At 42.6% G+C, this 22,633-nt stretch overlaps 1 protein-coding gene across 1 annotated transcript in view; it reads right to left on the bottom strand.

Annotated features, from left to right (window-relative positions):
- Positions 1 to 21,587, bottom strand: part of TNFAIP8 (TNF alpha induced protein 8) — an 83,143-nt gene extending 61,556 nt beyond the window's left edge. The window contains exon 1 of the mRNA XM_075931966.2: positions 21,435 to 21,587. Coding sequence (XP_075788081.1) covers position 21,435 — 1 coding nt within the window. The 5' untranslated portion in view covers positions 21,436 to 21,587. The remainder of the gene's footprint in view (positions 1 to 21,434) is intronic.
- Between the last annotated feature and the right edge of the window lie 1,046 nt (positions 21,588 to 22,633).

The raw sequence follows: 22,633 nt of genomic DNA on the forward strand, positions 1-22,633 counted from the left end.
CAAATACTGTCTGTTTCAGTAGATAAAAATCTCAGTCTAGAGAGCAACTTCTAGAGTTTTCTTATGCCAAACTGGAATGATATGCAATGATGAGACACTCAGTGAATCAAACAGCTGACATGTTTCTGCAGTTTCATTTTTGGAACGTTTTGTAAATATAATATTCAATAAACTAATGGGGAAATCAGATGTTATGTAAAGAAAGTAGCATAATTTACCCATTCAAATTAATATTTGTGACCTTATTGACACACTCAACAATTGATGTCCTGAATTAATAGAACATAAAAGACTGCAAAGAGTGTAGCATGAAACAAACTTTAGGAATACAGAAATTGTTATAGTCTTGTATCTGTCATCTCCCTACCTCCATCTCTAACTAAATCTGGCAGTTCTTTAAGACACTGATGCTGATTGCTACTTGTCCAGAACTGATGGAAGGCCAGGACATGATGGCTTATCACTGATACTGGCTGCTGCTTGTCCCAGGCTGGGAGGAATCTCTCACCGCTACTTGTTATCAATTAGAAGGTATGCTTTGTTTGAGCTGCTGGCCTATTTCCTAACTCCCTGGCTCAAGGAGAGCCTGTCTCTCTTCTGATTGCTGGTCACAGGCCCCTGTGGTGGTAGAGAAATGGCTAGAGTGCTGCACTAGGTACGTTAGTCATAGCTCCAAAGGCCATGGATAAATTGTTGGACTGTGTTATAAAATATAGTTTAGAGGTCTGGAGGACTCTCAACCATTGAGATTCCATCTAGCATGACAGATGACAACAATACAGCTAACTTTACCACCTCCACTCTCTCTGGCTCTGATTCAGCAAAGTATTTAATCATGTGCACTGAAAGTTAGGCACATGCTTAAGTGCTTTCCTGAAAAATGGAGTCCAAATCAGGTCCACCGCTTTGCAAGACTTCCCCACCCCCTTTATTATCCACAAAGACAGTGTAGACATTGCTATTTGTTTTGTAGACAGAACTGGCTTTTGCCATTATCCCCACAATGCCTGCCCCCCTTGCTCTGCTCAGTGATTATCTCTGCTGCCCTGCAGGCAAATGCCCCTCCCCTTTCAAAACTCAAGGAACTGCCAAGCTAAGTGTATTGCTCCCTTTGGGGAACAAAGAGCAAACCATTAGAATCACAGAACTGAAGAGACCTCAGGAGGCCATCAAGTCCAGCCTGCTGCCCAAGGCAGGATCAATTGGAATACTGTGGCAGGCAGACTGCTGCTGCAGGAAGTACTGGGAGAAACTGCTGTGCTGCTTTGGCATTCCTCAGCATGGAGAGCTCAGGGTACATCTAGACTAGTGGGTTTTTCCCGAGATACCTCTGGTATCCTGGAAAAACTCTGCTGCATCCAGGGAACATGTTTGCTGTTTTTGCGGAAGAGCAAACGTGCTCTTTCGGAGAGTCCTGTATACCTTGTTCTATGAGGAATAAGGGGTCCGCCAAAAGAGGAGGCTTTTCCGCCATTTGGCCCCGTCTAGATGGCAGAAAAACCTCTTCTGGAAAAGCAATCAGAAAAAGCTATGCAAATTGTGGAGCACAATTTGCACAGCTTTTTCTGATAAAAGAGTGCAGTCTAGACCCAGCCTCAGAAAGCTACTCAAGGGCACTGTTTCAGGAGGGTAGGAGGGGCAGCAGCTGTGTTCTCCAGGACATAGCTTGCTTTTTCATCACTCCCTTAGTGGTTGGGGAACGGGATGAAAAGCAAGCTGTGTCCTGGAGCGCACAGCTGCTTCCCTCTCCCCCTCCCAAAATGGCACCTTTGGAGCTACCGATGATGCTTCTCCCAGCAGCCTAGAAGGCTGTGGGAGAACTTGAAAGGAATCCCAAGATGCCCAGTGAACAGCTCCATCTTCCCACAACACTGAACTATGGCACAAATACACAGTGCATTGATCATACTGTTGATGATGGTGCCCACAACGTGGACATGATCTGTCAGAGGTAGCAAGTGTGTACACTTTCTGGCAATTTTTGTTTTCTTGACAAAACCTGATAGCACAGACAGGGTCTGAACTGCTAAATCATTTTTTGGAGGTTAGAAACTTCAACCATGGAGGTTTACCCTATTGACACATCCACATATAACTCCAGGTTTCTTTTTCTCTATAGCAGTTTCTGCTGTGCCAATTCCAGGCTGTAGATGAGAGGCAGCACATGGAGCCCCTGCTGTACATGCCAATTGCTTTCAGGAGTGGTGCAGGGCCAGGGCAGATGTTCTCTCTCTCTGCCCTCTCATTCACACATCCAGTCACCCGTACTCCTGTCATAAGCATAGCATCCAGAAGCACAAGGAGCTAAAATACAACTCACTCCCAAACTATTTCTTCCAATGAGGCAACATGGAATTATTCTATCTATCATCAGGGTAACATCACACAGACAAAAATCTGCCTTCAATTTTTATATTGCACATCAGGGCGACTACTTTTATTTCCCCTCAGTGGTTCATAAAAGGCACCCACTTTCAAGCTTTCTGACTCACTAGTGTTGCCTTTCTGGGTGGAGACCAGTGTGCCTCTCCCTTCTGACCAGAGTATTTCTAGGCTGAACAGCTGCCTGCCTTCACTGTGTTATTCTTAGCAAAAGACAGATTGCTTTCTCTCCTAAGGCTACAAGCATAGATGCCGAATCCAAGGGTGGTTTGGAGCTCTCCCCTGTGAATAGCAGGCTTCAGGAGGGAGGTGGACTAGCAGGTATTGGGGTACACAAGGCATGGGGTGGAAAGGGGTAGGAAGAAGCAGGGTTGAGCACTTCCCCCAACTGGAGTTAAAGTCATTGCCGATGAGAAAAAGTCTTATTGTACCAGTTATAAATTAGCACACAGTTCTTCATAAATATGTTTTTAAAGATAAAAGCAGTAAAGAAAAAGCATATTAGAGACCACCATACAGCACTGCACCCCCTTCTCCAAGTCTCCACAAGGGCTGCGCCAGTTGTATTGGGGCCCCTCGCTGGACAGGAAGTCTTATCGTTTTGCTGAATTAGAACAAAAGCCACAAGTCAGTTTAACTTGGGGTTATTTATCCCCATGTCCTTTCCGTTGTCTGCTGGTCTCTAGGGAATCCATCTTGTACCTTTGAAGAAATGGTCATTAAGTAATTGGCTAGACAATGGGTTTCTCCCCAAGGCAAAGCTTCAAAGGGCTGATAATAGGAGGAATTAGGTTAGCAAACCTCCTCCTCAGAGAAACTACAGACAATCTCACAATAGCATATAGACAATTGTATTTTTACTGCAATGAATTCCAAAGATGTTAAATTTAACTTAAGGCTTGTTCAAGATATTGTCAGATCTGTCATAACACCACCATCGTCTGAGCAGAGTGAAAATGGTGAGCTTTGTAGTTACAAGGACTTCTTACATAATTAATCCATAGGTTATTGTCAAATACCCATATTTCAGGATGAGTCCAAGCAGGCTTGGATATCTTTTGCAAATCAAATGTCCCCTGATGAAGTTTAAGCAGCTCTAAGATTAAAAAGGATCAGCACCCAAGGATCTTTTACACAAATCCAGACTTCTTTCACAGTTCAGAGTCTTTAGGTGAACAAGAGGAAATCCTGGAGACTTCCAAATAGACCTATTTTCCAAGAATCATCAGTAATTAATTATATAGATTAACATAAGGTAATGCTTTCTACCATTCACAATTGATTTTACACTTTAAAGAGAGAGGAATATGTAGCCTTGTAATAAGTAATAAGTAAGTGCAAGTAATAAGTCAGTTAGTTATAATGAATGTATGTTATAGCAAAAGGTTTGTATTACACTTAAACACGGGGGGCTCGTCTACACTGGCCCCTTTTCCGGAAGGGGCATGGTAATTTTTGAGATCGTAATAGGGAAATCCGCGGGGGATTTAAATATCCCCCGCGGCATTTAAATAAAAATGTCCGCCGCTTTTTTCCAGCTTTTAGAAAAGCCGGAAAAGAGCGTCTACACTGGCCCAGATCCTCCGGAAAAAGCGCCCTTTTCCGGAGGATCTTATTCCTACTTTATTGCACAGGATGCTTCAAAGTAGGAATAAGATCTTCCGGAAAAGGGCACTTTTTCCGGAGGATCGGGGCCAGTGTAGACGCTCTTTTCCGGCTTTTCTAAAAGCCGGAAAAAAGCAGCGGACATTTTTATTTAAATGCCGCGGGGGATATTTAAATCCCCCGCGAATTTCCCTATTACGATCTCAAAATTACCATGCCCCTTCCGGAAAAGGGGCCAGTGTAGACGTAGCCAAGATGTAGGACTCAGACAGGCCAGGCATATTTGTTAACTTAGCTCCAGCTCTGTTTGATGTTAGCATGTTCTGATGTTAAAACAAAGGGATGGAATGTAGTAATACATAGTGATGTTAATATTAGGTAAGTCCTTGTAATAAATAGAAGTTTAATGTTGAAAGTGACTAGCAGTACCCTTTTGTCCCACACTGCAGTTGTGTAAATGTATTGTTTGTGTGAATGAGAGAGAGAATGTTTTAGGAGAGATAAGTGTGAAGGCCACAGCATGCTCAAATGGTCAGAGAAGGGGCCAGAGACTCAGAAGCACCAAATAATTATCAACTAAGTGAAAGCACGCTGAAGGTGCAGACTACCCGGGGCAGATTGACAAATCCTGAAGTTAGCAGCAAGTACTCCTTGAAAGGGAATCAATAACAACTTTCACCGAAAAGACTACGCCCCTGAAGGGTCATCAGCATATGGATGTAACTTCTTCCCGATAAGCATATGTCGTAGGAAGATTGATTATGATGCTGAGTGACTGATTAAGGCCTGACAAGGGAAAATGCATAGACTTGCTGGAAGGAAAATCCTATAAAAATCGGGTGTCTTGTATGGTTCTTCTGGTTCCCGTCCTGCCATGTGGAGCGTCAGTCCGGACTGACAAGAACCCGGCTTCTTCCTTGCACCCGACCTATCTGGCCAACAGGTTGGGCTGAGCAACAGACTGGTAACTATTCCATCAGCGTGTGTCTTTGCCTGCCCTGAAAAAGGTCCCATGTGCTTCTTTTAAGCATAACAAATACAGCACAGATAACCGGCTTGACAAAGCCCTGGCTGGGATGATTTAGTTAGGGTTGGTCCTGCTTTGGGCAGAGGGCAGGACTCAATGACCTCCTGAGGTCTCTTTCAGCCCTAGGATTCTATACACTCTTAACCTCTAACAATATATATATGAACACACAAAAACACAATTGTTATCTACCAGTATGTCCCTAAGGTTCAACTTAGGTCATTTATTGTACAGGATGCTTAATCCTTTCTTGGCCGAGAGTCACAAATACACATTAGTAGCTACAAGTTTTTCAATGTCACATGAAATTCTGTAAAAATGAAGCACATGCTGACTGGTTACTGCTTTTAGAACTTCCTGTTTATATGAACACAAACATTGCCTTCACAACTTCTCATCTTTCTTTTCTACTTAACCCTAGAGATCTCAAATTTCTCCATGTGTCCATTTAAGAAAGCTTAGTTGTTTCTTTTCCACCAACTCATCCAGACAAAGATGCATTACTTCAACTAAAATTCATTTAATACAATTTGAGGGGTTGACAAGTTGGAGAGGGAGAAGTTGAAATGACTATGTTTCTTATGGGAACATAGAAGGAATGTCTGAGGGTTGTAGCAAATTAGAATTCAATAATTTCTGGACTAAGCTAATATCTCAGTAACCATACCTCTTACAGAAATCAGACACCTAAAGAACAGAAGTTTGACTAATGTGTATGGTTATGAGTCAGTAACCATCTGTTAATTCTACTATGACTGGCCAATGCAATTTTCTTTCAATATAATTATAATTCTCATGCTTGTCTAAAGCATCTCTAGACAAAGAAAAATCTAATATCCCAAAGTTGTGAAAAGGTAAGCTAAATTTTCTTCCTTTATTTTGAAAAATGTTTTCATGTACAAAAGGGAAAAAAAAGAGCACTCAGATATTCCTCACACATTAACATTTAGGTGTGATATGTGCCTCTATGAAAAACATTGTTAGTTCCTGAAAAATTCTATAAGTAAATTAAAGACATGGAGCCATTTTTCAATATTCCAAATGGTCACAGGTGTAAGGACTTTATTCAGTGGAAAAAAAAATCAGTCAAGCCCTTACTTGTTGCTTGTAAACCAGGAATTATCCCCTATATAAGTAGCCAGGATATTCAGCAATAGTGTCAGTTTGCCATAGATCATCTCCTTTTGTATCAACTTTCATTTCTATGATACTAGCTGAAATGATTAGAAATGCATATTCTGAGGTCTACAGAAGTTTCACTGAGGATGTGGCAGTGAAAAAGTATACCCAAACTGATATACACCAGATCAGCTGACCCCCAACTTACTAGACAGGGCCCTTAATAAAAGGTATGCTTATATCAAACTGATGTCTTTTACAGGAACTATGACGCAGATCGAAAGTCATTTTAGTTGACAATGGTTCATGTAACAGTAAAAACCAAGTGAAAAAACAATATATAAAATATGTTTGGACAAGTTTTCTATAAATCAAGTGGCAGAGACTCAATTTGAGCACTCCAATAGTGTAGAAACATTTTAAAATTATCGGTGGCTGACAGGAATAAGGCCCCAGCTGTGTATTAAGTAGGATGCATTTACAGATAGAATTAGTTATTGATGGATGTGCACAGTACATTTTGAAACCTGAAAAGCAACAATAAGTGAGCGAAGAACTTACAAATCTGATCTAATGCTTTATTCGAGAGTGAACTCTACAATAACAGGCTTGTCATTGTCTAATGACATTTCTAAGGTACAATGTCCTGTTTTTGATCCAAAACAGCCAACTACTAACATAATATTATAGCGGTATAAAAATTCAGTTCCATCTTGAAGTCACTAGAGTTCAATTTGGCCCTAACTTGAATTTGCCTGGACTTAACTGAAACAAGTCCTAACTCTCTGGTAAGGCCCTACCTATCTTTGAATCACTTCAGCTGTACTTGCTGCAGTGCAATAGATACAACCTAGGCTGATGGGTGAGGTTTTCCTATCAGCATAGCCATTCCACTCTCCCAAGACACAATAGATAGGTCCACAGGCACATTCTTTTGTCTACCTAGCACTGTTTACACCAGGAGAAGGGAGGGAATGGGCGGGGTGGCAATGAAGTTTAACTCAGAGTAAGGATGTAAAATTTCATTTTTACTGGTTAAGCTTTTTGTTTAACCAATAAAACGGGTGGACCTTGTGAGGCTGGACCAACCCTCACTGGTTAACCACTCACTTCCCTAGCTCAGAGGTGTGGATTTTTCACTCCCCAGGCAACAAAGCTGGTCAACTCAACTTTAAGTGCATACCAGGCTTCAGATTTAATGAAGGAAGTAACCTTTTATCAGTAAGCTGTTTGATGACCAAAGCACTTAAATACTAACCCAACGGAAACTTTTGTTGCTGTTTATAATACACCTTATTCAGGCTACAATCTTCCAGGTTTCCCTTTCACTCATCTTTAAGTTTTACTTTCACATGAAAGCATTCCTCCTGGTGAATACAGGCAGTCCCCGAGTTACGCGGATCCGACTTATGTCGGATCCGCAGTTACGAACGGGGTTTGCTGCCCGTCTCCCTGGGACCAGCAGACCAGGGAGACGGGAAGCAAAGCCTCTGAGGACACTGGGAGCGGGACAGCCACGGCGCGTCTGGGCTGTCCGCTGCCCGCGTGCTCCGGGGATTTGCTCCACGTCTCCCCAGACCAGGGAGACGGGGAGCAAAGCCACGGAGAACGCGGGCAGCCGCGGCGCGTCTGGGCTGTCCCGCTGCCCCCGCTGCTCCGTGGCTTTGCTCCGGACGCCTGTGGTACAGCAGCTGGGGCGCTGCCAGTTGGTCCCGTAGCGCCGCTCTGGGCGCTACGGGACCAACCCGGCAGCACCCCAGCTGCTCTGCCCCAGGCGTCCTGATTCAGCCACTGCTGGTCAGTTTCAGCAGCGGCTGAATCAGGACGCCTGGGGCAGAGCAGCTTGGGTGCTGCTGGGTTGGTCCAGTCGCACCGATGAGCGGCGCAACTGGACCAACCCAGCAGCACCCAAGCTGCTCTGCCCCAGGCGTCCCCAATTCAGCCGCTGCTGAAACTGACCAGTGCTGACTACAGGAAGCCCGAGGCAGAGTTGCTCTGCCCCGGGCTTCCTGGAATCAGCCGCTGATCAGTTTCAGCAGCAGCTGACTTGGGGGACGACTGGGGTTCTTAAGTTTAATCTGTATGTAAGAACTGGCATCCAGATTCAGCCTGTTGAAACTTATCAGCGGCTGATTCCAGGAAGCCCGGGGCAGAGCAACTCTGCCTTGGGCTTCCTGTAGTCAGCCGCTGGTCAGTTTCAGCAGCAGCTGAATCTGGATGCCAGTTCCGACTTACATACAGATTCAACTTAAGAACAAACCTACAGTCCCTATCTTGTACGTAACCCAGGGACTGCCTGTATATTTAAATAATTGCTTAAACCATTATATTTCAGGTTTTTAAGTATTATCCATCACACTGGAAATGGATGCCATACTGCATTTTGTAATGAAAACTTGAGACCCAATGTGATTTACTTCAAACAACACTAACAAAAAGAATTTCATTTCCATTGAGCATAAGGATGACTTTATCTACACCTTCTCAATATCATGGAATTAGCCACATTTTGTTTGTTGAAACCCACACCAGCACATTTTAGACAAAGGTTGCTATTTCCATTTTGGAACATTTTTCCTAGCAAACTATTTTCTTTCTGAATCACTGATATTCTACTACTCAAAACACCACTTTGTATAACTCTAACTGCATTTTTTGTGAGAGAGTGGGGGTTCTCTCTCAGTTAGTCATCTGTAATTGAATGTCTTTGAGAGGATTGCTCTCAGATTCACACCCAAAGCTTTAAATTTCAATGAGACTTAACCACATTTAAAATTAAGTACATGCTTACACACCATTCCTGAATATAGGTCTTTTATGAGGCATTAGCACTTTTGACTCCAGCACAGCCTGACCCTTTCTGTAGGAAGCTTTTACAGTGGTGGCTGAGCAAGGTTAAACTGGTCCACAATTAACTTTTACAGTGGTGGCTGAGCAAGGTTAAACTGGTCCACAATTAACTTTTTGTTCAACAAGTGAAGAAAAAGTCTACTTAAAATATGTCTGATCTAAAATTATGTCTTAATATGGCTATTGTTTCGAGTATAAATACCACCTATGAAGTGTTCTATATAAATATTTAAAAAATATCTTAATGCACAGTTTCCAACTGCAAATATCAGATGAAGATGCCAAACCACAATATTGAAGTGGAATAGGTAAAAAGTGTGAAATTTCAAATAACCTTACAAAAAACACTTAAACTAGCCTGCAAAGTTAATCGGCAGCTCAGTTCACTCTTCCGTTTCCTTAACCTCTTCTTCAAGACCACTTCCTTAGAATGAGCACAGCATTTAATTGTGCTTCTAATATAATGTAAACCAAAAACTAAGTGAGTTACTTACCGCTGGATTCTTTTCCTTTAAATGACAAGTTGGGGAACAATGTTCTCTGTAAGATGTGGGATTGTGTGGCCACTCAACAGACATTCAAAGGCTGTCCAGCTGATTGACAGAATGCCCAAAGTTAGGGATTTTTTTCTACTGGTGGTGCACATGCACATAATAATTTAGTCTGCATATAGATGGAGAAGATTAGAGGGAACACGGGTGGGGAACCTTTTTTTTGTGAGGAGCATTAAGAGGTGTTGAAAGGCATGACCCTCAGGTCAAACAAAAGCAGAAAAGAACTAATTATTACAGTAATCTAGCCATCTCTTTCTCCTGAGTTCAAGTAACGTTTTTTGGGGGGTATCTTTTATGCTATTCAGTTATTAGTAAATCTTAGTTCTTTTTACTATATCATTAAGAATCAAGATCTCTATCAGTTTTAAACTGTTTAGTAGCAAAATATTTCAAATTAGACCTTTTTTTGACTAATCAGAAAGCAGCATTTTCTGGACTAATATTGAGTCCAACATTTCATAGGAATCTTGTTATATAAACAGTAATGCTGAACTCCAGTAAAAACAACTTTAGAGCAACTGCAAGTGACAGAGCTAAAGTTCCAATATACAGTAAACTTCCGATAATCCGGCACCTTTAGGACCCAGGGGGTGCCAGATTATCAGATATGCCGGACTATCAGAAGGGGGGGCTATGAGGGGTCTGGGGTGGGGTGGGGTGAGAGGAATGGGGAGGGCGGCGCTACGGAACCATCCTGGCAGCACCCCAGCTGCTCTGCCCCAGGCCTCCCCAAGTCAGCCGCTGCTGAAACTGACCAGCGGCTGACTCAGGGAAGCCCAGGGCAGAGCAGTTCCAATTGTCCGACTGCCTGGAGCACTTCCGGGTTCCAGGTGGTGCCAGACTATCAGGAGTGCCGGACCCCTGGATGACGGACAACTGGAGTTTTACTGTACTGCACAAATGTATTGATTTCTCTTTCCCTACAGTGAAAGGCACCCAAGGATTGATATAGTCTATTTCCTACTCCTTTGATGTGTTCTGCCAGATGTTAGTCAATCTATATAAAAAATATAGTTATAGTTTAGTGCTCCTGAAAGATGCTGGTTTGACAGCCATAGAAAATGAAGGACTCTATTACTCCAGAGTAAATCAGCACACGTAATACAAAATTTTCCCACAATGACTCAGTTCCTGAACTTCAGGACTGCTAGACGTGCAAGGTAACCCTTTTAGCAATAAACATACTGATGGTTTTGCACAAGATCTCACATATGCAATCAAACCACTATTAGACAGTTAACAACTGTCACTTTCAACCAAGGCTGGATTTGAAAAGAATTAAAAGTCACTAGGGGCTACCATGCCTATGTGCTATTTCTTCAATACCATATTTTTATTGAATGCTTATCAAATGAATACCTTACCAAAGGGGCAAAAATGTCAACTTATCACACATCCAGGACAGCATCAACATGACCAATCATCATCCATCTTCAATACATCCAAGGGCATTCATGAACTACCTGAAGCATTGTTGGCTTTACAATGTACACTGAACTTCTTAATTAAATATTCAAAAGATGTCAACTTAAAAAAAAAAACTAACAATTTTAGAAACTTTCAGAGAGGTAGCTGAGTTACAGACTAACCGGAAAAACTTTAAGTATCTTTAAGGTGCTGCTAGACTGTTTTTTAAGTTTTAACAATTTTAGATAAAGGCTTGATATTTTAAATTGGGTATGTAGAACATTCACATAGCCAAAGAATAGAATTAATATATTAATGCAGGGTTAGGGAACAATGATCCCTGAAAGCTTTGTGTGTGTGGCCACTCAGTGTGTCCACCTGACTGGCAGAGTGCCCAAAGCTAGGGGTTTTTTTTCCTACTGGTGTTGCACATGCTGATGCACATAAAACAATTAGTCTGCACATAGATGGAGAAGATTAGAGGGAACACTGGTGGGGAACCTTTTTTGGTCAGGAGCCACTGACCCACAAAAAAATTAGGGGCCCCACACAAGTGAGAAGAAGAAAACTCTGACCCCAAAGTGAGGCATTAAAAAATGTCTTACAACTTTAAGTTAGGGTACAGGAATAGGTTAGGGCTGAGTGTGTGGGGTCTAGGCAGGAAGTAGGGTAAAGGATCAGGGAGCAGGATAGGGTAAAGGTAGAATGTAGACTGCAGGAGCAGTTTGGGGGTGTGCGATCTAGGACAGGGGTAGGGTGCAAGAGAGGGGTGGATCTGGATGGAAGGTAGGGTGCAGGAAAGGACTGGCACTGGGGATGTGTGGCTGGCAGGTAGAGTTCGGAGGGCGTTGGGGTGCATGGTCTGGGTGGGAGGTAGAATAACCTTAATGGGCAAGGCTTACCAATTACAGTTAACTGGTGGGGGCTGGAATAGCTCCCTGCCCACTATGGGCAAGGGGCTGCTTCAGCACTGCGAGGCCCACTGCAGGCAGGGGCTGCTCTGGTCGGCCAGCCAAACCAACCCCCGTCCATGGTGGGCCAGGTCCAAGCCCCACCACTACTGCGGCATGTTACACATTGGCTCCCTGGGAGTGGAGCTGGCTGCAGAGCCCACAGCAAAGCCTCCCCAGGAGTCAGCTTCACTGTTGGCTCTGCAGTATAATTTGACCCCAGGAGCATGGCCAGCAGGGGCTGCCCCCCAGGGAACTGGTTTAACGGATGGCTCTGCAGTATAAAGCTTAGGTACAAGAGCCCACATTGTGTGTAACCACTAGGATTTTTAGCAGTTACAATGTGTAACCGCTTGAATTTTTAGCGGAGCGGGCAGACGAGAGCTGGAGCTTGCTGGGAGCTGGCTTAAAAGCACAGCTGCCATCTGTCCCCACCTTCCAGGGGGAGGGAAAGCAGTTCCATGGGAGCCGACTTCCTGTGTGTAGTGGCTTCCACCTGCCCCACTCACGTCCTGGGCTGCTGCCTCTCTATCAGTGTGTGTGGGGGGAGGTGAGGGGAAATCCGGTGCAAAGCAGCGGAGGTGGGAGGTAGCTTTGCAGAGCCAGCATACATAGAGAGCAGGTTATGGGAGGTAGCAATGGGGAGGGAGGTGCATGTAGCCAGTAGGATTAACCAGACCAGGCTTATTGGTTAATCATTTAACAATTACATACTGAAATCCCTACACAGGATTACTTGTTTTAAACACTTCTATACTTTACCACTCAAGCAATATGGATACTTATCAACAATGATCCATTTTATACAGATAGTATAAAAAAGTAACAAGTTGAAAACTTAAAATGACTGAAATTGATTTGGATTTTGAATTGTTGATTATTGCAATAAAACTTTCAATGCATCAATCTCACATCAAACCACTGCTGATAACTTTGTTTTGGTTTGCCTAATTTGTGATATATGTAGGGTTGCCAGATGATTTCAACAAAAATACCGGACACACTTGACGTTACATCAAAATCTACATTACATCTTATTTAGAAAATACCGGACATTTATATTTTCTCAATTTGTTTCCTGAACAGAAAGCTCAAATACTGGACTGCCCAGTTCAAAACCGGACACCTGGCAACCCTAAATATATGTATCTTTTTCTAGAAATTTCTCTATGCTTGTTTCTCTTATTTAGTGAAGTCTCCTATTTTTCAGATTAGTAATGTGGTTTCCCCATAAACACATTCCTGTCAAGCAGTTAAATTCTTAAGAAATCAAATAATTGATGGCTCTTTCCATCAGCATGTATGTTTAAATACACAGTGTACAGATAATTTTAATCTGTGGTTAAAACAGGATGCTCATCGTATAACATCCTGCAGAGGGACAGTTATATAGTTATTTGCACCCAGACACATTTGGTTTATATAAACACACTTAGGCAAGAACTAGCTGGTAAAATTTACACAAGTGCTGCAATACCATTTGGAGAAGTAGCTTACGCAAGGGCTTGCTTAGAGTTCCACAATTAAGGCTGAGCAGAGCTTTAAATTTAAAGTAGAGATTAAATCACTATGTATGAAAAATGTTGAACATCCTCTTTGAAATGTAAGAAGTTGTAATTATCCCCATGTTATATATTTTCGTAAGGAAATTCAGAGTAAATATGAATCAGTGAAGGAAAAGAAAAATGAAAAAATAGGATGCCCTTAAAAATCAATTTAATCTAATCATGCACCATAAGCATGACTAAGCACCTACAGTTACATATAATACGATGTCATTACAGGATAGAGTGAAGGTTGCTTTGATGAAACAAGAACTATTTCCCACTATATAGCACTGTGCATTTTCCATTCCTTAAAATCTCAGCCGTGCTGAACACTATGTTATCCAGAGTCTCCAAACCAACCCGGACATTATAATCAAACCAGCTAACAAAGGGGGTGCTGTGGTCATTATGAATAAGTCAGACTATGACGAGGAGGCAACTAGACAACTCTCCAACACCACATTTTACAGACCTCTCTCCTCTGATCCCACTTCGGAATACCAAAAGAATACCACCATCTCCTTGAAGAACTCCCTACCTCTACTCGGGACCAAATCCACACGGAAACACCTTCTGAACCCCGACCAGTATTGTTCTATCTGCTTCCCAAAAACCATAAACCTGGACACCCTGGACGTCCCATCATTTCAGGTATTGGCACGCTCACTACTGAATTATCCAGCTATGTAGACTCTCTTCTCAAACCCTCTGCAACCAACACTCCCAGCTATCTCCGAGATACTACTGACTTCCTGAGAAACCTACAAAACATCAATAACCTCCCTGATAAGACCATCCTTGCCACCATGGATGTAGAAGCTCTCTACACCAACATCCCACATGAAGACCGATTACAAGCAATTAGAAACACTATCCCAGAGGATACCACTGCAAATCTGGTAGCAGACCTATGTAACTTTGTTTTCATCCACAATTATTTCCAATTTGGGGACAACTTACACCTTCAGATCAGCGGCACAGCCATGGATACCCACATGGCCCTACAGTAAGGTAACATCTTTATGGCAGACTTAGAATGACATTTCCTCAGATCCTGTCCCCTTTTACCCTCCTCTACTTACGCTACATGATGACATCTTTATGATCTGGACCCATTCCAAGAAACACTGGATGCATTCCACAGAGACTTTAACAACCTACACCCCACCATCAATCTCAGCCTGGACCATTCAACACGAAAGATCCATTTCCTAGACACCACAGTACAAATTACCAATGGTAAATTAGATACCACTCTACAGAAAACCCACTGACTCATACAGTTACTTACATGCCTCCAGCACCCATCCAGAAAACACCATACGATCCATCATCTATAGCCAAGCCCTTAGATACAACCGCATTTGCTCTAATCCCACTGACAGAGACCAGAAACTTCAGGATCTCTACCAAGCCTTTGTAAACCCCAATTACCCACCCGGGGAAATAAAAAAACAAATTGAGAGAGCCAGACAAATACCCAGAAACCATCTATTTCAAGACAGACCCAAGAAAACCAACAATAGAACACCACTTGTCATCACCTATAGCCCCTAACTTAAACCCTTCCAACACATTATCAATAACCTACAACTTATACTGGAACAGGATACTACACTCCGAGAGGCTCTGGGAGACAGACCCATAGTCTCCTATAGACAACCACCTAACCTCAGGATGATTCTTACCAACAACCACAGGACATACCACACTAATACCAACCCTGGAACTTTCCCTTGCAACAAACCTCGTTGCCAAGTTTTCTCCACATATTTACTCTGCTAACACCATCATTGGACCTAACCACGTCAAGAACAAGAACAGGTATTCCTGTTCATCCAGAAATATAATTTATGGCATCACGTGCCAACAGCGTCCGTCTGCTATGTACAAACTTCTCAGACACTTCGCCAAAGAATTAATGCCCACAAATCAGACATCAAACAGTTTCACAAAGAAAAAAGTTTCTTGTCATTTCAACCAATCTGGGCATTGTCTCAACAACCTCACTACATGTATATTACTTCAAAGAGACTTTCACACCAGACTACAAAGGGAAACCTCAGAACTGTCATCCATGCTTAAATTTGAAACTTTATGAATGGGCCTTAACAAAGATGCTAACTACCTTACCCATTACAAAGATAGCTTCCCCAATTATCACCCCTAATATCATTATCTCATAGACACTAACCTCCCCCCTCAGTTTTAAAATCTGATTTGTCAATTTTATTTGTGTTCACTTTTTGTGATTGTATCCCTTTGGTATACATGGTCATGCCAATTTTCTTCCACAATTTGATCTGAGGATGTGGGTATGGCCCACGAAAGCTCATCACCTAATAAACCACCTTGTTAGTCTTTAAAGTGCTGCATAGTTCTGTCCTTTGTTTCAGCAAGACCAGACTAACACGGCTACATCTCTATTAAAATTTTGGCAGTTCTTATAAATTTATTCTTAACCGAATATCATAAGAACATAAGAACATAAGAGCAGCCGTACTGGGTCAGACCAAAGGTCCTTCTAGCCCAGTATCCTGTCTGCCGACAGTGGCCAGCACCAGGTGCCCCAGAGAGGGTGGACCGAAGACAATGATCAAGCTATTTGTCTCCTGCCATTTCTCTCCAGCCTCTGACAAACAGAGGCCAAGGACATCATTTTATCCCCTGGCTAATAGCCTTTTATGGACCTAGCCTCCATTAAATTATCTAGCTTCTCTTTAAACTCTATTATAGTCCTAGCCTTCACAGCCTCCTCTGGCAAGGAGTTCCACAGGTTGACTACATGCTGTGTGAAGAAGAACTTTCTTTTATTAGTTTTAAACCTGCTACCCATTAATTTCATTTGGTGTCCTCTAGTTCTTCTATTTAGGGAACTAATATATAACTTTTCTTTATCTGCCCTCTCCACCCCACTCATGATTTTATAGACCTCTATCATATCCCCCCTCGGTCTCCTCTTTTCTAAACTGAAAAGTCCCAGTCGCTTTAACCTCTCCTCATATGGGACCGGTTCCAAACCCCAATCATTTTAGTTGCCCTTTTCTGAACCCTTTCTAAGGCCAAAATATCTTTTTTGAGGTGAGGAGACCACATCTGTACACAGTATTCAAGATGTGGGTGTACCATAGTTTTATACAGGGGCAGTAAGACATTCTGGGTCTTATTTTCTATCCCTTTCCTAATAATTCCTAGCATCCTATTTGCCTTTTTGACCGCCGCTGCACACTGCATGGAAGTTTTCAGAAAACTGTCCATGATAACTCCAAGATCTCTTTCCTGATTTGTCGTAGCCAAATTAGCCTCCATCATACTGTACGTATAGTTGGGGTTATTTTTCCCCGATGTGCATTACTTTACACTTATCCACATTAAATTTCATTTGCCATTTTGTTGCCCAATCACTCAGTTTGGTGAGATCTTCTTGGAGTCCCTCACAGTCTGCTTCTGTCTTGACTATCCTCAACAGTTTCGTATCATCTGCAAACTTTACTATCTCACTGCTTACCCCTTTCTCCAGATAATTTATGAATAAGTTGAAAAGGATTGGTCCCAGGACTGACCCTTGGGGGACACCACTAGTTACCTCTCTCCAATCTGAAAATTTACCATTTATTCCTACCGTTTGTTTCCTGTCTTTTAACCAGTTCTCAATCCAAGAAAGGACCTTCCCTCTTATCCCATGGCCATGTAATTTACACAAGAGCCTTTGATGAGGGACCTTGTCAAAGACTTTCTGAAAATCAAAGTATACTATATCTACTGGATCCCCCTTATCTGTATGTTTGTTAACCCCTTCAAAGAACTCTAATAGAATAGTAAGACAGGATTTCCCTTTACAGAAACCATGTTGACTTTTGTCCAACAAATTATGTTCTTCTACATGCTTCACAATTTTATTCTTTACTATCTTTATATCCCCATGAAAGCAAGTGGTCTGGGATAATGGCAACATCTCTGTAATGAAATTTGCCAGAGTTATTGATCTGTAATCTCAAGCTAAACTCCAATTCAACATAGTTTGTGTCTGGGAAATTAACATTAGAATGTAAATGACAAAATTAACGTCAATTTCACTAACAACTGACATTTAAAAAAAAATGTTAAAGCTCTTTTGCTGGTTTCCATTCCAAAACCAATGTAGACTATGGTGTCAACTCTTTTCATTATTACTCATCAAACCCACAGCAATTTTGTTTACCCTGCCTGCGATATATACCAGTTTAACAACTCCTTTATGCATCTTAACAATTCACTTTTCTGAGGGCAAAACAAAATCAATCAATAGAGTTACCAGATGCTCTACTTTTATTAAAATCAGACTAAAAGCCAAAGATTTTTAATTTTTCTGACCAAACATTTTGGCCCCCAAAAATTAGAAATGTGTTTCTAAATAATTGTATTTCAAAGGTTGGCATAGAAATTCCCCCTTTGGTTCTAATATATGAATCTCTTAAAAATTAGTAAACAAATGGATCATGGGAGATGGTTTAGAATACCCACTTGAAATGTTACTCCATATTTTTGATATTTACTGTGTATTGTTTTGCTGGCGCAGAATATTTTCACTCAGACATTCAGGGACTTTATTGCACTCTGGTTGGTCACATGATGTAATAGCCTGAGATAGCGTGTTAGACAAAGTTAAGAGCTTTAACCATTCGTTATTTGACACAAGAACTATTTCCCACTATATAGCGGAACAGATTTAAGAACTTTTCCCTAACTGAAACATTTACTTACTACCACTTCACAGACTACATTTAGTCAGTTGATGTCAATGATAGGAGGGGAGTGTAGACTTCTGTTACCTGTGAAATCTGTAGGTGGCTTCTGTTTGAAATCTGAGCAGTACGGGCTTTTGGCTAGGTCTCTGTAGTAAGTTTTACTAGAACAGCATTCCATGTGAAATTTGGATAGAAAGAAAATCAATGCACCAGGATATCATAATTTATTCACCATCAAGTTCCCAAATCCCCTAATTTACCTCCTCCAAATACAAATGTGTATTTTCCCCCCAGTTATAGCACATATCTTTTGCTCACTTCTTTGGATTTTACCCTCCAACTCACCTTTAGGTCTTTCTACTTTCACAGAGGAGGGATGCTCCAGAGGAGAGTTGCAACTAAACACACATGAAAAACTTTCCAGCAACAGATTTGACCTGTTAACAGTTTCAAGAATGTTTTTCTTCATCTTCAATACAACTTTTAAACATTATATTAAACAAACACAAAAAAGTACTCAAAATGTGCAGCATGCATTATGTGGTGTTGGCTTATTTAAAATATGAATGCTTAAACTCTGAAATCTGCAACATTTGGTAATGTCTTTTTTTATAACACATCAGAGGAACAGACCGTGTTCCCCTTTACTTGAAACAATAGTAATTCAAAATTATATATTATCTCTAGCATCAAAAGATTTAGTGAACCTTTCTTTAATTACTAGAAGTTAAATATATGAACACAAAAAAATTAACCCACAAAGTTTATCACAACAATGCATAATATAAAAGTTACAACTATGAACCTGTTTGATAAATAACAACCTTTTTCATTCCTTCTACACATTGCTGGATTTAATGTTTAGGATAGTAAGGGAAGAGCAACCGGGGTTAGCAATGGGCATAAAACATGTAGGCTTAGTGCAAGTTTTCAAATATGGATCTAATGCACTTCAACCTGACCAGCAACACACTTGCTACTGCTGGCCCCTCTCAGCCTCATGAACAGAGACTATCGTTGTGCTGATTTTGTGATGTCCACAAGGGATTAGGTTAAGACTACAAAAGTTCTTTTCACACAGAAAAACTAAACATGATTTCAATCTAGGTCTCTAGAGGCTAAAAAGCTAGTCCGCCATTCAAAGGATTGTAAGCACTCAGCTATGTTTTTGACGGGTCTTTCAAAGGGAATTTCCTATGTAAAGCTGACAACAGATAAATGATTCTTTAACAGTTAATCCAATCAATGAACACAAAGGCTAGCTAATGGACTTTTTTATTTTTATATACTAAACTAGTCTGAGTTTTTCCACTGAGTCAACAATTTACAATCTGTATGCTGTTTCTGTAAACTGCAAGAATAGTACTTTAGAATATGTATGCAACACTAGGTAAAGCAAAACTTTTATACAGACTGAAATACCACTTTGAAGATTTTTGGGAGGCCAATTTATATACTTGTATATAAATTTAGACCATATACACATAGGGCAGGGCAATTTATGTAAACTTTCACACTGAAAAATCTCATAATGCAAATGCGTTTTAACTGTCTTCTACATATCCAAATAGAGAAACTTTAAGCTTTGAATTTGGAACTTAGTACTCTCCTGTTCTCATGATATTAAGCCAATAATACATTATATATTTTACTAATAGCTCTGTCTATCTCATTTCAAAGACACTTTCAAAGACAACACAATTCCAAGAGAAGTTATGGGCTTGATATAGATTTTTTTTTTTTTTGCCTGTGTAATGCAGATCAACCTAGATCATCAGAATGGTGCCTTCTGGACTGAAATCTATGAAAAGAGCAAGTTACATATGTTAATGGATGCATTAGGTGTTATTTTGCTAGAGAAAATATTTTTCCCCTTCAACAGATAAGGAGGCAGCGGGGAGAGGTAGTCAATTTAATTTGTTTTCATTACAAGTTTATAACATTTAAGAGTTTTATCCTGAGATCATTCTGGCATAATAAAAACCCTCCCAAACTAAAATGATTACATTTAAAATAAACTTTTCTCTCTCTCACACACACACTTTATAGAGTTCAGTAAGAAAGATTTTATAGCTTAAAAACAAAGGACCCTCACATTTTGTGTGTGTGTGTGTGTGTGTGCGCGCGCGCACGCGCGTGCCCTGAATAATACAACTGACAACTGTACTTTGCTCTAGATTTGTCTAATTTCACAAAAGGTGCCATAGGTGAAAAATTTTAGACCCTCAAAACAATAGAGCCACTCATGTTGGGGCCTCATTAAGGAGATATTTTTATTAAGTGTTTCTGGGGATAAACATGTCAGATTAGAAATCAGCTAAAAAAAATACTGGCAACAATTTACTCTGGACCATTATTGCTCCCAGAAGGCTCATGGATAATACCAATGTTAGTCCAGCTCAGACAGGGCGTGAAATTAGCTCTCCTTTCAGTGCTTTTCTCTCTTGGTTACTTTTAAGTCATTCTGCATACATATTCTGCCACCTGTTGCTAGCAGCTAGTGGAGCAGTTTGTAAGTTCAAATATGGGAAACACATGACTGTTTAACATGTCTTGGTCTTTCGCTTTCTGCATACTTTTATTTTTGGATGGTTACTGCAACATTTCATTTTTAACGGGTTTCTCTCTCTCAGATACAAGCCTTTCCCCTTCATATGATTCTGAAGTCAGAGCCAACTCCAGTGCCACAGATTTCGGTGCACAGTAACCAGCATGAAGAAGAGAGTCGACCCAGGGAAGGCGCAGAGATATTGAGTCCCAAGGGGATCTCCCAAAGGAAGGAGTCACAGTTTGTAGGGCCCCAAATGCAACGAGACACTTAGGCAGGAGTTCTCGTCCCATTGCCTTTAACAGGCTGGCTCGCACGCTTGTGTAAGTTACTGAAGCACGGGCTAGAGAAAACAAGACTTGACGGTTGTTTTTCCTTATTGGCAAACAATCCGATGCCTGACAAGGTAAAAGAGCCAATTTCCCAGGGCGGCAACTAGGCACGCAGCGGGCAATGAAGTGCCCCCGACTCTTCACCAGGCGTCAGAGAAGCGAGCCGAGGAGGCAGCCCGGGCAGGACAGAAAAGCAAAACTCCCCCGCGCAGCTCGGATGCGCCCCGCAGGGCAAGGGGACAGGGCGGCTCGGCCAGGCCAGACCGGGCTCCTGGAGCAGAGCCAGGGCCCGCGGCCCCATCCAGTCAATGGAGCAGCCGGGGCCCCGGGCCGGGCTGGTCCAACGGGGTCTCGCGCTTCCCCGCGCACGCGGCAGCGCCACTTACTGTGGGCGGGGGCGGGGCGCGGCCGCACGGAGCCCCGCGGAGGCGGCTGGTCCCTGGGCAGCGCGCGAGCACTCGCGGCGCGGAGCCTGCAGCAGCCGACAGGAGCTGGGGGAAACCGCTTGAAACGCCCCGGGACACGCGCAAGGGGGTGGGCGGGGCCAGAGTCCGGGGGCGGGCGGGCGAGCGGCTGAGCCAGGTGAGGGGGCGGCGCGAGCTGGGCGTCTCGGGACCCGCTCCGATTCCCTGTCGGAGTCGCACCCAGCAGGCGGCCTGGGAGGGTCTGAGATTGGCGCCCCCAGGCGGAGCCCTGCACTCGGAGCCCGGGCTGCGGGGTCTGCCTGGCGGCGGGAGGCGCTGTCCCACCCCTCTGCCCACGGGAGCGAGAAGCAGCGGCACCCGGGAGGCCCCGCATGGCTGGGGAACATTCACTTTGTCCGGGGGGCTGTGATTCGCCCTTCTTTCTGAGCAAACCGCGTGCGCGTGCCTGCTATAGGGAGAGGGACATGGAGAACTTCCAGGGGCACCCCTTTCAGGGAGCAGCTGCCCTCCTGGCTCCTTCCTGCTGCAAGGGGAGCTAATTACACCTAGGGGAATCCTGCACCTTTGCATACATTTTTAAAAACGCGTGTATTTTATTTATAATCACACCAGTTTCAATTCGGGATGGAATAGTGTAGTCAATTAACCGATTAATCAATAAGAAAAAGCTTATCGGTTAATGCTATAGACTATACGCATTTCCAAGACTCGCCGAACCGTGGCCAGCTCCGCTTACCCGCCGCGCTGTCCGGCAATCTGCGCATGATCTTCTTCCCTCATCTCCATCCCTGAGTCTCTACCATCCTCTTGCCCTTGTAGCGCTTCACCTCTTCCCAGCTCTGTCCATATGGCACCTGCCTCCACTCCCTGCCATAGTTTGCCCTTATATGAGCCTCTATCTGTGAAACCCCCTTCAGCAGCACCAAGCTGGTTGTCTCTCCATATCACCGTGAGACTCTAGTGATCAAGCGTTTTGTTTTCAATGCCTCTGCTTAACTTTGATTCCTAATCAGGTAAACCTCTTTGCCAGTGGTTATCCCTGAAGGTTGGCTTCATGGACCTGGTGTTTGGAATGTACTGTAATGTACTTTTTCCCCTTGTCCCTCTTCTCCCATTTTTGCGTTCAAACTCTGTCCTCTCAGGCCTGGCTTTAGTGTGTC

Source organism: Pelodiscus sinensis, chromosome 6 (assembly GCF_052426305.1).
Source record: "Pelodiscus sinensis isolate ZL-2025 chromosome 6, ASM5242630v1, whole genome shotgun sequence".
NCBI classification, from domain to species: Eukaryota; Metazoa; Chordata; order Testudines; family Trionychidae; genus Pelodiscus; species Pelodiscus sinensis.